General features: G+C 57.7%; 1 protein-coding gene across 1 annotated transcript in view; it reads left to right on the forward strand.

Annotated features, from left to right (window-relative positions):
- Positions 1-610: 610 nt before the first annotated feature.
- The window catches only part of VOLCADRAFT_94037 (uncharacterized protein), a gene marked incomplete at both ends in the record, with an annotated part of 18,407 nt that continues 4,561 nt past the window's right edge, over positions 611-14,456 (forward strand). Inside the window, 12 exons of the mRNA XM_002953219.1 lie at positions 611-956; positions 1,654-2,031; positions 2,275-2,378; positions 3,391-4,750; positions 5,977-6,142; positions 6,575-6,746; positions 7,159-7,266; positions 8,398-8,477; positions 10,201-10,417; positions 11,168-11,348; positions 11,865-13,489; positions 13,965-14,396. Coding sequence (XP_002953265.1) covers positions 611-956; positions 1,654-2,031; positions 2,275-2,378; positions 3,391-4,750; positions 5,977-6,142; positions 6,575-6,746; positions 7,159-7,266; positions 8,398-8,477; positions 10,201-10,417; positions 11,168-11,348; positions 11,865-13,489; positions 13,965-14,396 — 5,169 coding nt within the window. The remainder of the gene's footprint in view (positions 957-1,653; positions 2,032-2,274; positions 2,379-3,390; positions 4,751-5,976; positions 6,143-6,574; positions 6,747-7,158; positions 7,267-8,397; positions 8,478-10,200; positions 10,418-11,167; positions 11,349-11,864; positions 13,490-13,964; positions 14,397-14,456) is intronic.

Genomic DNA, 14,456 nt, shown 5'->3' on the forward strand with positions numbered 1-14,456 from the left:
CTTTTTTGTTTAGCGTCATAGTTTTGCGAGAAATGGATACACCGTCAGTCGGCGGCAAGTTGGCTATCTGTCAGAGACTGACGCATAGACGCGACACACAGCATTGAACGTCAAGCAATCTGCTGTAATATATACAGTAAGATAGACATATAAATATTGGGAGGTAAGGATGCGGCGCTCATCTCCGCCGCGGGAGCCCGGGGTTGGCCCGGAAGGCGCAAAGGTGGGTGATCGTAAAACTGAGCACAGTTTCCACTTTTAATTAAATTCGCTTAACAAACAATTCAAGCCATAATGCCTTTCATGTGGTCTTTTCGCTGCACAGGCGTCAGCTCGGCCTGGGCTGCGTACTGTCCCGACAATGCCCAACAAACGGCAGGCCATCCAGGGTTACGACGTCGATAACAGCCTTGGAAGTCCTCTCTTTCCTCGAGATTATGATCAGCTCCGCAATTTGCTCGGCTCGCCGCTTCCGCCTCTTCACAGTCCCCCTCTCTTCCAGCCCTCACCCCGACGTAGCATCCTCACCTCACCAGCCCGACCAGCGGCAAACCAGCGCCCGTCCAACCAAATCCCCAGTAACAATTCCCATCGCCATAATCCTGATAGCATGGACGCTCTTGCGTCCTTTTTTGCTCCGTCACCCGCGCTGCCAGTACCGCTCTTCAGCCCCAGTGCAGCCGCACCCAACAGCCTTTTCGATACATCCGTGAACCGAGCCAGGGCGGATGTCTTCACACCTACTCCATGCAAGTCAGGCGCTCTTGATCACGTCACAGCGCTTCTACATGATGTCGGCCGAGGGGGCCAAAGTGGCGCCGGCTCGGATCCCATCGGAGTTCATCTTCAACATCAGCGATGTAACAACGACTCGGCTGTGCCAACTAACGCAGCGACGGACCCTCATCATCATGAGGGCGGCAGCGGCGGTAGCGGCAGCGGTAGCGGCAGCGGCGGTACGGCAATTCCAGTCAACGTCGCGTCAGCATCTGCATCCGCTGGCATTAGCTGTACTGCGCAATTGGCGGCAGCGGCTTTGCGCAGCCAGGCAAACAAGGCCTCGTCGTCACACGGATTTCATATGGTGAGAAGGAGTCTACTGAGATTTTGGGGGCAGCCAGTTTCGTTTCGCTCTCGTCTTTTTCCTCTTTAGTGTCAATCCTTTCTAATTGTCAACAACATTCTTTTGGTTTGCGTCTTCCCATTTTTCCAATCGCAAGGTTTTCCTGGTTTCCGCTCATCACATTATTATATTCTACAGAACGTGCTGTTTGCTAAGCACCTAAACATCACAAAATATATGCATGCTGCTTCCTTTTTGCCTCGAGTGCTGTGACCGACACGCCTCGTTTCTATCTTGTACTGCTTTACGGCCGTACTTTTATGTTCCGTACTTTTTACCATGTGCTGTCCGGAACCATCGATCTCCTAACTTTGCCATTTCACCTGCTGCCTCTCTCGGTGTCCTTGTGCCTGGCCTCCACCGCTGTCGCCTTCATTGTAAGATCCACGATGGTGGATTTGGATTTGGATTTGGGCGGAGCCAAGCAACACCGGGATTAATGTTGAGCTTAAGCGGACAAGGTGGGTTTGGGCCCATCCACCACCCGGTGCCGGGCTACCCCTCGGACCTCCTCGGTATCTCGGGCCCAGGCTCGCACATGTTTGGCGGCAGCGGCGGCGCTGCCGCCGGCATTGATGGCGGCAGTGGGAACGGCGGAGGATTGTACGGCAGCTTCTGTGGCATCGCCAATGGCGGCGGCGGTGGTTGCGCGGGATTACAGCTCAACGTGAAGGACATGTTGTTGGCGCATCACGATGATGACGACCGCAGCGGCGGTTTGCTGACCTCCATGCCGTCTTTTTGCGGCGGTGGTGGTAGCGGTGGTGGTGGCGGTGGTTTCGGATCTGGCCTGGGTCTGGGGCGACCCCGAAGCCGCTACTTGGATTTTTGTACGACGCCACGCCACTCTGCGGACGCCGCCGCCAGCGGCGGCGCCGCTGCCGCACCTGACGCTACCAGCGGAGACGGTGCCCGCGCTGGCGGCAGCGGTAGTAGCGGAGGTGTGGCGTCAAACGTCGGGGCTGGCGGCGGCAGCGGCAGTAGTGTAGGCATTGGCGAGGGCGTCGGCGTCGTCGGCAGTGTCGAAGGCGGAAGGTGCGGCGGCGGCGGCATCTACCCCGGCGGCCTATCGTCGCGTCATCACGGAGGGGGCCTACTACTGGCGCCGCAGCTCCCCGCCCCGCCGTTGCTGCAAACCGAAACCAACACAGCGACGACGGGCAGCAACACCGGGCAGCACTCCAGGGGCGCTGACGGCGCCGCCGAGTCGCCTCCGGAGTCCCTGGACGAGCCGCAGAAGCCCGTGCTGTCGTACGTGAGTTAGCTACCCCCATGCTCGCCGTTGCCGTGTGCTGACAATTGGCACTTTTTTGCTGTTGCTTAACTGCTTAAACGGATAGCCTGTTGTCGTAGTTTTTGTTTTTATTATCGCTATGAGGCGGTGGGTTTGTCAATGGTGGTGGTAAGTGCGGGTGTGGGGTTTCGTCATGGGGTTCCCTCAACTGCACTTGGTTGTGTTTTTATGGAGATATGTAAGGTTTGGCACCGGCGTATGCGCATACACGGGTTTATGTGACCCTACTACCACCCAAACCCCCCCCGTGGGGAGAGGAGCCGGTAGTGGGGGCACGTACGTGTGAAATTGATATGAGCACGTACGCGTGCGCGCGAAATTTCGGTTTTACATTGATTTACCATTGATGAGAAGCTCAATCCTCCTCTGCGCTGCTTTGTGGGGTTCGTTTTGGGTGTTTTGTTTAAATGTTAAGTTAAGGGGTTGATGGCTGAGAGCGGTGAGCAATGGGGCGCGAAGGGGCACTGGTCCGAAGGCCCACCACGGAGCAGTGAGCGACAACGCCACCACCCCAACCCCCCCAGGTGGTCAAACATGCTGTGTATGTGGCTCTGGGGGCGAGCTGGAAACCCGTCCGGCTATTTTCCCCCCCCCCCGGGGGGTTCGTGTGTGGTTCGTCTTCCCCCCCCCGCCGGTTTTAAAAGCTTCCGACCCTCTTTCTCCCACTGTTGAAATCTGCGGGCTTCCTTCATCATCCCCCTCCTCCCCATCCCTCTCCTTTTGCACTGAAACACGGCCCCCGCCCCCGTCCCCCATCTTTAATTTGACTTTGGGGAGCAACGTACCGAGCCCTTTCCTTCCTTATATCTTTACTGTTATCGTAGTTGAATTATTATTTTAAATGGGTTCCGGCGATTTCATTCTTCTTATTGATTTGTGTATTTTGTATATAAATGAAGTGTTTTCAACTATCAGCTTTCCCTCATTGAGTTTGAACCTGCTGCAACCCAACCCACACAACGTATTCACGCAGCCGTCACCAAACGAGGAAACCCGGATCGCGATTGCCGGGGGTTGTGTGAAGGTGGTGGAGTCAGGAGCCTCCCGCACGACGGTGGAAACGCCCGGAGTGGAGTTGGGTTGCGGCCCGAGCGGCGGTGGCGGCGGAGCCAGCGGCGGCATCACCTCCACGGAGGTGGCGGCGGGGCCCGCGGCCGCAGCAACGGGCACAGAGCGCATGGCCACTGTCTCAGCCTCCGCTGCTGGCGGTGGCGGCGGCGGCGGCAGCAACGGCGTCCTTGTGCCTTCTTCTGGAGGGTCTTTTGGTCTCCGTACGGAATCCTTGCTCGTACTACCGGGAACGAGTGTCGCCGTTCCCGGTGGCGGCGGAGGGGGCCTTATGGTACCCGTGTCAGGTAGTGGCCGCGGCGGCGGCGGCAACGACGGCGGCGGTTGCGACTTATCGTCCAGTATGGAGGCCGATACGATGCAGTACAGCGCTGGCGGCAGGGGCAGCGGTGCCGGCGGTGTTTGCCTGGACAGGGACCTTGGGATGTCCTCCCCGTCGTTGCTGCCGCCACCGCCGCTCTCTTTGGGCGGTCTGATGCCGTCTTCATTTTCAGTCCCTCCACATCTGCAACCTAACCATCACCACCTCCAGCATCACCATCATCATCATCATCATCAGCAGCAACAGCAGCAGCAGCACTACCAAAGTAGCGCCATGACATCGTCAATGATGGATTTGTCGATGGCTCGAGGCGGTTCCGGAGCCGGAACAGGGGCCTCCACGCTGATGATGGTTTCGGAGGGTGGCGGGGCAATGCCGGGATTACAGCCGTTGTCGCAGATGCAGATGCCGCTATGCGAGGATGATAAGAGCTTTGTTAAGCGACAAATTCAGCAACAGCAAATGCAGCAACAGCAAATGCAGCAACAGCAAATGCAGCAACAGCAACCACTAGTGAGGGGTGGGAGTGGTACGTTTGCAGTTCGTATGGCGAGTGGTGGTAGCGGAGCGGGTGGCGGCGGCGGCGGCGGCGTCAACGGAAGCAGTGGTGGACTTCTTCAAGGCCGCGACGCGGCGGCGGCGGTGGCGGCGTCAGGCGGCTGCGAGCGGCCTGGCGTAGGGCTGCCGCCGCGTAGCGGTGGCGGCGGCGGCGGCGGCATAAATGTCATGCCCGGTGGCGGCATGCCTGGTGCTGCTGTTGCCGCGGCAAGCGTTGGCGGTGCTGGCGGCGGCGGTGCAGGCAATGGCGGGGCCTCTACGCCGTCCACCTTGCAGCGGCCGCAGCGGACTCGTACGGCAAGTTCGTATGGCGGCGGCGGTGCTGGCGGCGCCATGAACGAGGGAACGGTGATGTCGATGCGCGGCGCGCCTTCGATGGATTTTGGTGGGTTGGGTGCGGGCTTGGCAGGGACGCGGTTTAAAGCTTGTGGGGAGGTTCAAAGCCGACTGCTTTATGTGGTGCGTTTCGAAAGAGTCCATGCTTTTCTGTCGTACTGCTTTTTTGTACCCTTTTCGGGCAGTATTAACCTAAACGGGTGGTCAAATCTGCTGCCAGCCATCCGGCAATTCCCGCGTCCCCCGGATTGTTTTTATTACGATGATGTAATCTTGCATGTCATATCCCCCGATTTCGCTTACAACGCGGTTCTATTATGCTTATCTTAGGGCTATTTAAAATTCTTATAATAACTAACTCGATGTTAGCTCAATGTTACTCTCTCTTTCTCTGCGGACAGTACGACACAGGACATTCGTGGCTTTAGGATTTAGGGCATACCTACGGTACGGCAGTTTTTTTCTTCTAAAAATAGGGATTACTAGTTACCAAGTGGTTACTGAGAAAATAATTCCCTTCCAGAAGGTGATCGGTCACTAGGAAATATGTTTCTTAGAGTCACCTGCCAGTATTTTATGTAACCAGGTGGTCGCCGGGCGGTCAAGGTACTTGCAGACGTTCAGACAGACCATGTCCTAGGGGTGCCTATTCCCCCATATTGGGGGCCTATGGCCTCTAGAGTTTTAATGATGGAGGTTGTGTGGTGCGTGCGTGATGGAGTTTTGGCTGGCGCGGCGTTTGGCGCCGCACGCTGGCCTGTTTTGGCTTGTTACCTCACTCTCTATATAAATATGGATTCAAATAATCACATTTATTTTTTCGCCTTTGCATTTTATTTTTTCTATGTCTTGATGGTATTGCTGTCCTTGATTGTGTTGCTGTCGCCCGTCATTGTACATTATTAATCTTGGCAAGACCGTCCTTAGTATTTAGTATTGCAAAGGGCATTGTGTCGCAGCTACAGAGTCGTCCTATCATCCTCCTCCTCTCCTTTTACTCCATTCCCTTTTTTTCCTTGCCCTTACCTGCTGAACCAACTGAAGAAACGAGCTTCCGTAGTCGGAAGTCGTTACTGTAACCGTCTGCTGAAAAACGGTTACATGATATTTTTGGACGGGCAGTACGAATTGTCACTAGCGCTTGCTGGTTCTTGTTGAGTTGGAGTTTTGAGTTATACTGCCCATCTCCTCAGGTGATTGATGCAAAATAAACATGAGTCCTATGTGTTTTGCGAACTCCCTGTGATGCATGTATTTGTGAACATGGTTTTGGAGATTCAGATGTAGTGGTTCCGGAGCTGGAACTCTCACCGGACTTTCCGGGTCGCGGTGGCATTAACGCCAACGCTAATCCTAACGCTCACCGTTCCAGCGGCGCGGGCGGTGGCTTGACCCAGATACAGGGTGGGGGGCCCAACCGCGGTCGTCGTACATCAGAAAAGTACGTCGTACATGTTGTATATGTGGTATCCTGTCGTGCCCTGTCGTTCATGGCTTTTCCCTAAGTAGACACTTAAACCCTAACCCGGCTGTGCCTACGTCGGAGTAGCTGATGTGGCGGTGAGGGTGTTTGCAATGTCGTGCCTGTGCATTGCCTGTGTGTGTAAGGTGACACAGAAGGGCACTGTATGTGTATGCGTGTATGCGTGCGTGTGTGTGTGTATGCGTGTCTGTGCATGCGTGTCTGTGCATGCGTGTCCGTGTGTGTATGTATGCGTGTCTGTGTGCGTTCCCGGGATCTCCAATAAGCGACATGAAAAGGCAGCACATGTGAGCGTGCTATCGTCATGATCGTTAAACTGCCCTTGGCCACTGCCCGTAACTCCCCGCCGCTCGGTACTCCAACAACCTGCCTGACATTTCCCCCCCGCAGCAGCTCCAAGTCGTGCCGTTGTAAGAAGAGTCAGTGTCTCAAGCTGTACTGCGACTGTTTCGCGGCGGGGCAGTACTGCGGGTCGTGCTCCTGCATCTCGTGTCACAACCGGCCGGAGCATGCGGATCGGGTTCTTCAGCGGCGTGAGGACATCGCTGCGCGAGATCCCCAGGTGGGGTGGGGAGGGGAGGAGGGAAGGAGGGGAGGAGGGGAGGGGAGGAGGGAAGGAGGACGGGGAAGGATAGTTTGGGGGTGGAAGGGGGGAAGGCGGGAAGGGTTCATGAAGGGCGGGGGGGGGTTAAGGGGGGGGTAAGTTAGGGTCGTGTATGTGGGGGAGTTGGGAATGGATTGTGAGAGGGACAAGGGGTGACTTAGCTTTAGGATGGGAAATGGTATGTTGGCAGGTTTGTTTTTGGAAGACCGGTTCGTGGGGAGGGGGGGGCGGGGTGGGGGGTGGGACAGGGATGCAGCGGGATGGGGTGAATGATGATGATGATGATAGTGTCGGTGTCGTACGCAGTCGGTTGCTCGTTAAAACGCGTAAATGTACGGCGTCCTTTCCTTGTCGGGACGCTCGACGACAGGCCTTCACTCGGAAGATTCAGTTGGCTCCCAACGGTAATGGAAAGCACAAGCGTGGCTGCAACTGCCGGAAGAGCCACTGCCTGAAGAAGTACTGCGAGTGCTACCAGGTGGGCGGTTGTACGGGTGGCTGTACGGGTGGATGCATAGAGATTACCAGAATTATAATCGGTCGTTACCCGTGCTGCTCCGCACCGTGCATTGAACCATACCGTGTCACATGGTGTGTGTGTATGTATGTGTGTGTGTATGTATGTATGTATGTATGTATGTATGTATGTATGTATGTATGTATGTATGTATGTATGTATGTACCATGTGCCACAATGTGGTTCAATGCACGGTACGGAACAACGCGGCTGCACATATATGTATGAGTATGTGTGTGTGTGTTGCTGGTGTGTCAGTGGGTGGGTGGGTGGGTGAGCGATTTCAAGCATCCTCCAGCACCTCCACCACCTCCACCACCTCCACCACCTCCACCACCTCCACCACCGTATCGCGGCAGGCACTTGGCATCAGGCTCTGGGGGGGAAGGGACTGTCGCATCATAGGGACTGTAGCATCGACTAAACATGTTGTGACAGAACTCACCAAGGCTCTTTTTATTAACACACCGGGTTAGCCCGGTGTGAGGGAAAGATGGACAATACAGAGCGGACACACGCAGATGGTGTCTCGGATAGCACCTACCCGCAGCAAGGCAACTCATGTCCCCCCGATCGACCGACCAGCGTTTCTCCTACTCTACCATATTAGCGCCACACGTATGCACAACATATGCGCGTGCACCGGGCCGTAAGAGCGCACTGTTCTCTCGCTCGCTCGCTCGTTCACATACACGCACACAACACACCCTGCGGCATGCCTGTCATACACGACCCCACGCACCCTCCTCCCTGCCGCCTCGTGGCCACCTACCTGGTCTGGTTGCCCGCTTTCAATGGAATCACAAGCGACAAGGAAAGGTTGGGGGGGATATGTGGTCCTTGGGGATCAGCGACCATGCATTCACAGACAGACAGACAGACACAGACACACAGACAGAGCCAACATGGCGTTCGGGAAAACAGTTCAAATCTGCTTCCAGTCACTTGTCGCCTTACAGGACAGAAGTTCCTGTAGGACTTTGATTTGGCTGAACGTATGTATGCATGTATGTATGTATGTATGTATGTACGAACGTACGCATGTATGTATATATGTCTCTGCCTGTGTTGCCCTCTCTTCCGAGGTCGCAGGGCGGTGTGAAGTGCGGCATCCAGTGCACGTGTATGGAGTGCGAGAATATGGACGTGGGCAGCTCGCAGGAGGGCGCTGGGTGGGTCCGGGGTGGGGGGAGGGGGGTTCGGCATTCGGGCTTTGCGGGGGAAGGGGGGTAGGAAAGGGGGTAAGAAGCAACGTGGGGGGTCACGCGCTTCGGGAAGGGTAGGCTTTCGTTATGGGCCGCGGGGAAGCAGGTAGTGTGTGGGGGCGGGAGATTTAGGGTTGTGAACGAATAACGTGGTGGCCTGGTTGACTGGCACATATACTGTTGATGTTGTTACAAGTTACAAGTTACAAGTTACAAGTGCCGCACGAGTGCGGGGGTGTCCGTCAAAGCCGGGAGGCCATGGACTATATGTATTGAAAGTTGATTACACCGTACGACCGACGGCGGCTTTTGGGTCCTGCCAACTAGACCCCTCCTCATCCAGTCACCCAACATCCGTAGAGACAGATCAGCCACCACCACCATCTGCGAAACTTAGTCCATCAACTAGACCTCATCTCCACACCTCAGCAGCGTTAGTAAACCTAGACCTCCCGAACAATGTCGGGGGTCTGACCAGGAATCGAACCCGGAACCTTCATATACACGAAGGCGCCACCAGACCAGACCGTTACAGGGTGGTTAAGCTTCACCAGTGGCCTCCTTCCCGAAGCAATTCCCTGCTCTCCCCTGCTAGAGGGGCACCCTAAGCCATTCACCCCGTCCGACTTCAGAGTGTACTCTTTGAGTTTGGCAACTCACCACCAGCATCCAACCAAATCTAGCGGATCAACGGCGCGTCAACTTAGTTCCTGGTCAGCTCGCGAGTTGATTTTATCACGTCCTACACCGTCCACAAGATGGGGGGCCACCTCCCATTTCATCGCCTCTCAAACACCCCGAGAGGTCGGCAGGCAGATTTGAACCCGGACGCGCCGGGACGCGACGGGAGCAGAAGCCAGGCCTTAACCTCTGCCAGCCGCCTGCCTTATACTACTGTTATATGTATGTATGTATACAGTATATATATGTGAGATTCGCGTGAGATTCGCGTTCGCGTTTTTACAGTGTGTGTTTGTATGTATGTATGTACCTTTGTGACAGTGTGAGTTATTTTTTTGGGGTGTGGCGGTCGGAGCGGGAACCTGCTGGTGGGTTACGTAGCTTGACTGCCCCTGCCTGTTCACCTGTCTGTCTCTCTGTCTGTCTGTCTGTCTGTCTGTTTGGTGGGGTGGCGGGTGTTGCGAGCAAGCTATCTGGGTTGGCAGTTCTTGCGGAGGTTCTTGCCTGCAGAGAGCGTATGTTCAACAGGAATTACCGAAATGTTAACCCATGAGAATGGCATAAATACATCACGTGATGTGAACTTGTTTGGGTTTGTTGCATCGCAAAGCTGCTCAATCGCCGCCATGACTCCACCGCTTGGTGGGAGTCATGGGAATAGCTATAAATAAGTGACTTGGGGGGGCGGGAAAATAAGGTAAGAGGGCAACTCATTGGGGCAGCACATTTCTTTTTATTGTGATCGTTTCAGGATGTATAAATGGAAAGCTGGGTGGCGGTAAATGCAAACGCGCGCACCGGCGATGTGCTCGTCCGCCCCAGCTTTCTCCCATCCTGCCAGCACCCAACGATTTTCCTGTGAACGCAGCGGAAGAGTGTACGTTTGAGTCCCTGAAGCTCCCCCAGCTGCCCGCCGTCGTGATTTAGTGGTTAATTGTGTAACTTCATGGTTGTGTAGCTTAATGCGTTGGCCCCCCCTCCCCGGATGCGTGCGCCTGGGTGGGTGCAGTGCGAGGGGAGCTTTGAAGCGCGGGGGTGCCGCCGCCAAAGGGGCGGGTGGGCGGGCTGGTGGCGGCGGCGGGGGCGGCGGCAGCCGAGCGGGCAGCCGCCGCAGCTCCGCCACCGGCATGTACGACGACTACGCGCCATCGCCGCCGCTGCCATCGACGTCGGGTTGCTCGGACGGTCCATCGCCGACGCCTTCTCAGGGTACTGTGCCAGGCTCCGTCATGCTACAGCCGCCGCCGCCGCTGGCGTCCATGCCGTCGTTGACGGTGGCGGCGGCGGCGGCGGCCGCGGCGGCAGCGACAACGGCAGCAACAACGAACCACTTTGCCATGAGCCTTGGCAGCGGAGGCGATGGCGCAGCAGGCTGTACGGCGTCAATGCCGTACGGTGGCGGACATGCGTTATCGGCCGGCGTAGTACAGTTTTCAGAAGATGGGACTGTTAGACGGAATTCGACAAACAGTTTGTCGCACTCGCAGGCCCCCCCTGTAGCTCAGCCGCCACAGCTGCTACCGCCATCGCAGCAGCAGCAACAGCAGCTACAGTCGCAGATGCAGTCAATGCCGGCACCGTTGCCACCGAACTTTCTACGACAGCAGCAGCAGCAGGAGGTGCAGCTACAGCCTATGCATTCACATCCGCATCACCAGCAGCAGCAACAGGAGCAGCAGGAGTCGCCGTCCCTGATATGTGGGGAGATGCTACAGCAGCAGCAGCAGCAGCAACAACAGCAGCAACAACAACAGCAGCAACAACAACAGCAGCAGCAGCAACAGCAGCAGCAGCAACAGCAGCAGCAGCAACAGCAGCAGTATTATCAGCAGCAGCAGATGGTCAAACGGTCGCTGCCACCCGAATTGTACGGCAGCGGCAGTGGCAGCGACGCTGTCGCGCGTGACACTTGCTGCCGTGGCGATGGCGGCGACGGTGACGGTGAAATTCTCCCGGGTAACCTCCGGGACTTTCAGGGTGTCGTACGGGACGAGATGGACGAAGATGCGGAGGAGGAGGAGGAGGAGGAGGAAGGGGATGGTCCATCCCAGGAGCAGTTAGGTCCGTTGAAGAGGCGGCGGAAGCAGGAACTGGGACGCCGTACGGCGGCAACGCCGCTGCCGCTGCCGTCGGACCACCCCACAGCTCCCACAAGCGGTACGACAAACAGCGGGGGGCGGAGCTGATATATATACCGGATATCAGACGAGCTGGGAGCTGGGGACGGTGTCGTTGGTTGTTGTGGTTGCGGAAACCGTTAGAGGAAACCGCTCTATCGGAAGGGGGCATGGAGCGAGCTTACCGCGCCCCAATAGTCCCCCCACGACAGCAGTGCATGCATACATACATACATACATACATACATACATACATACATACATACATACATACATACATACATACATACATACATACATACATACATACATACATACATACATACATACATACATACATGCATACATACATACATACATACGGAAAAGGCGTTGTGCTACATCTTGCTGTATTTATGGAGCTCTTCCCCCAGGCAGGGTGCCGCTTACCGCGCCGTACACACATGTTTCCAGCGTCGTACACCTGCCTCTAGGATATCCTCTCTCTCATTTTCTCTAAATGGCTCACATCATCCCGAAAACCCAACACCGCAAACCTTTTCTCACGCGCATGCAGAGAGCTCCGCCCTAGCCACCGGCGGCACCTGGGCTGAAGAAGCCCGGAACAGCGCAGGCTGCAACAACCGCCGCGGCGCGGCGGCGACAGTTGCGGCGGCTCATGCAAGCGATAATAATGCCGATAACGCCTACCCCCGGACGGAAGGAGGAGGTATGGGGGACATGACTCTCGCCGCCGTCGGCACGGCTGGGGGGGACTTGGGACCGTCAGGCGCTGGCGCGGCTGCGGCAATGGCTGCGGCTGCTGCTATGCCTCCGCCACCGTCGGGCCAGGACTTGCGTTTCTCTCTGGGTCCGGAGCCCCCGGGCTTTACCCCCCGGGGCTTGGGGATATCTTCGCTTGACGTCGTGTCGCCGCCGCCGCTGTCCATGCTCACACACTTGGAGTCTGACACAGACAGCGACGGTGGCGGCTTGGAGGGCGCCGGAGGAGGTCTTGGCTGCCGGCCGCGGCGGCGTAGCGCACAGCACCAGTACCGGCAACAGTATATGAATACGGGAGGTGCGGCGGTGGCAGCAGCTGCCGGCGGCGGCGGCGGTGGCGGCGGCGGCGCTGCAGACGTACCTCATCCGTCGGCCTTACGGCGAAACGGCGGCTCCCGCCATCAAAGCCACGGTATGGTGGGCCTTGACGTCGGAGTTATGGACTTCGACGACTCGTCGAGTGCGCTCGCGGACGCCATGATCACCGCCATTGCCGATGAGGCCTCGAGGGGGCCTATGGCTGGCGGCGGCGAGTGTGTCGCCACCACTGCTGGAGCTGCCGGTACGGCGGCGGCTGCCGCCGCCGCGGCTGCAGCGGCGGGGCGTCACCAGCACCGTCAGTCTGGAGAAGCTGCCGCCGCCGCCGGTAGCGATGCCGCCACAGCTCGGGAAGGCGGAGGCGTCCTGCTTTGCGGCGAACTTTTGGGTTCGGGGTGCTTACTGGATGATGGCTCTAACGACATGTTCCTAGCGGGATTTGAACCCAACTCTGTAGAGGGTGCCCGTGGGTGCGGCAGCTTTGGCTTTGGCAGTGGCGGCAGTGGTGGCGGCTTTTTGAGCCCACGCTTTGGCGGCATGGGTGGAGGCAATTCCTCCTTTGGTTTGGCGACGTCCCCGACGGCTTTCCCGCGTTCTGGCGGCGTCAACGGCAGTCTTGGGTTGTGTGCCGTATCGCCGCAGTGGCGTGTACGGCCGCCAGGTCTTGGCCCGATGGGTGAGGTCGCCGCCGCCGTCGGGCCGCCGTTGGGGCTTATGTCGTCCAATTCGTGGCTCCACCTGCCGCACCGCCGACCGTCCCGCTTCGCGCCCACTCGGGTAAACGGCGGCAGCGGCGGCGGCGGCAGCAGCGCAATGTCGTACGACCCATCGCAGCTTCCGCCGTGGCCACCGGTGGCGTCCGTCACAACATGTACGGTGGGCGGTCCGCTGGTTCCGGAGCTGTGTGGACTTGACTCGGGGCTGGCACTCAAGGGTGGGCATCTGGACATGGGAAGGGCTGGCGCGGCGGCGGCGGCTGCCGCCAGCGTGCACACGCTGGTGTCTCCCGTACGGACGTCGGCGATGTCCGCAGCTGCCCTGGCGAGGCGGAGGGAGACTGGCGGGCCGGAGGGAGACGCTTCCCGGGCTCCCTCTTACCAGGTGCTTGGTGGTGGTCGCGATGGTTTGATTGTTGCAAAATAATGTTGACAGCTATACGTGATTTCTTTTGTTTCTGATTTCGTTTTTGATGCTCTTGTTACTTTTTCCCGCTGGCTGCCTTGTGTCATCTATTATAATGTAATTTCACCACATTCGCACACTGCACAATTGGATTATTCATTCTCACCCAAAGCCACGTGTTATCAGAAGCGTTTTCATGGTGTCCTGTTGCCTGGGGCCGCCGCACACACCTCTTCCCAAGGCTGCTCGTCGTTTGACATTTCCAGCACCTCCAAATGGCGGTTAAGGTGGTTAAGGCACCTCTCGCACGGGCACGGGCACGTCCCGACGATGCGATGTGCCATGTGCATGATGGGGGGGGCAGGTTATTCGCGTCTCTCTGCATGCATGCCACACAAGCCCCCTTTGGTGTACGTACCGTGTCGCCGCACGGTGTCATCATGCTGTACTGCAGGGGGCCCCCAGCGGCTGCGGCGACGAGCAACGGGAAAGTGGCCCATGGGTCGTTCCGGCAGCACATCATCATTTGGAGGCCGCCTCATCACCATCGAAGCAACAGCGCTGTTTCATGGCGACGGCCGCTGGCGGCGGAGGCAACCTGGCGGCACCGCTACAGCTGCCACAGCCCTCGGCGATGACCCCCGGCGAACAGCCCCAGTTTGACATCCTAACAGGCGGCTCTGGCGGTGGCCACCCCCGGACGCAGCCGCCGGGCGGCGGCCGTGGCGGAAGCCGCAACGGCGGCGGCTGCGCCGGCGCTGCCGGCGGCGGCGCCAGCGCCAACCGCCCGCCACGGGCCGGAAGTTTTGTCGCAGACAAGGAGCAGCTTAAAGCGAGTGCGCTGCAGTACATGACCCAGCGGCTGGGATGTGGAGGCACACGTGGGGTGAGTTCTTTGGTTGAGGGTTTTCCTAGTACGTGGTCAGGGGTGAGGAAGCGGACTTGC

Source organism: Volvox carteri, assembly GCF_000143455.1.
Source record: "Volvox carteri f. nagariensis unplaced genomic scaffold VOLCAscaffold_35, whole genome shotgun sequence".
NCBI lineage: Eukaryota > Viridiplantae > Chlorophyta > Chlorophyceae > Chlamydomonadales > Volvocaceae > Volvox > Volvox carteri.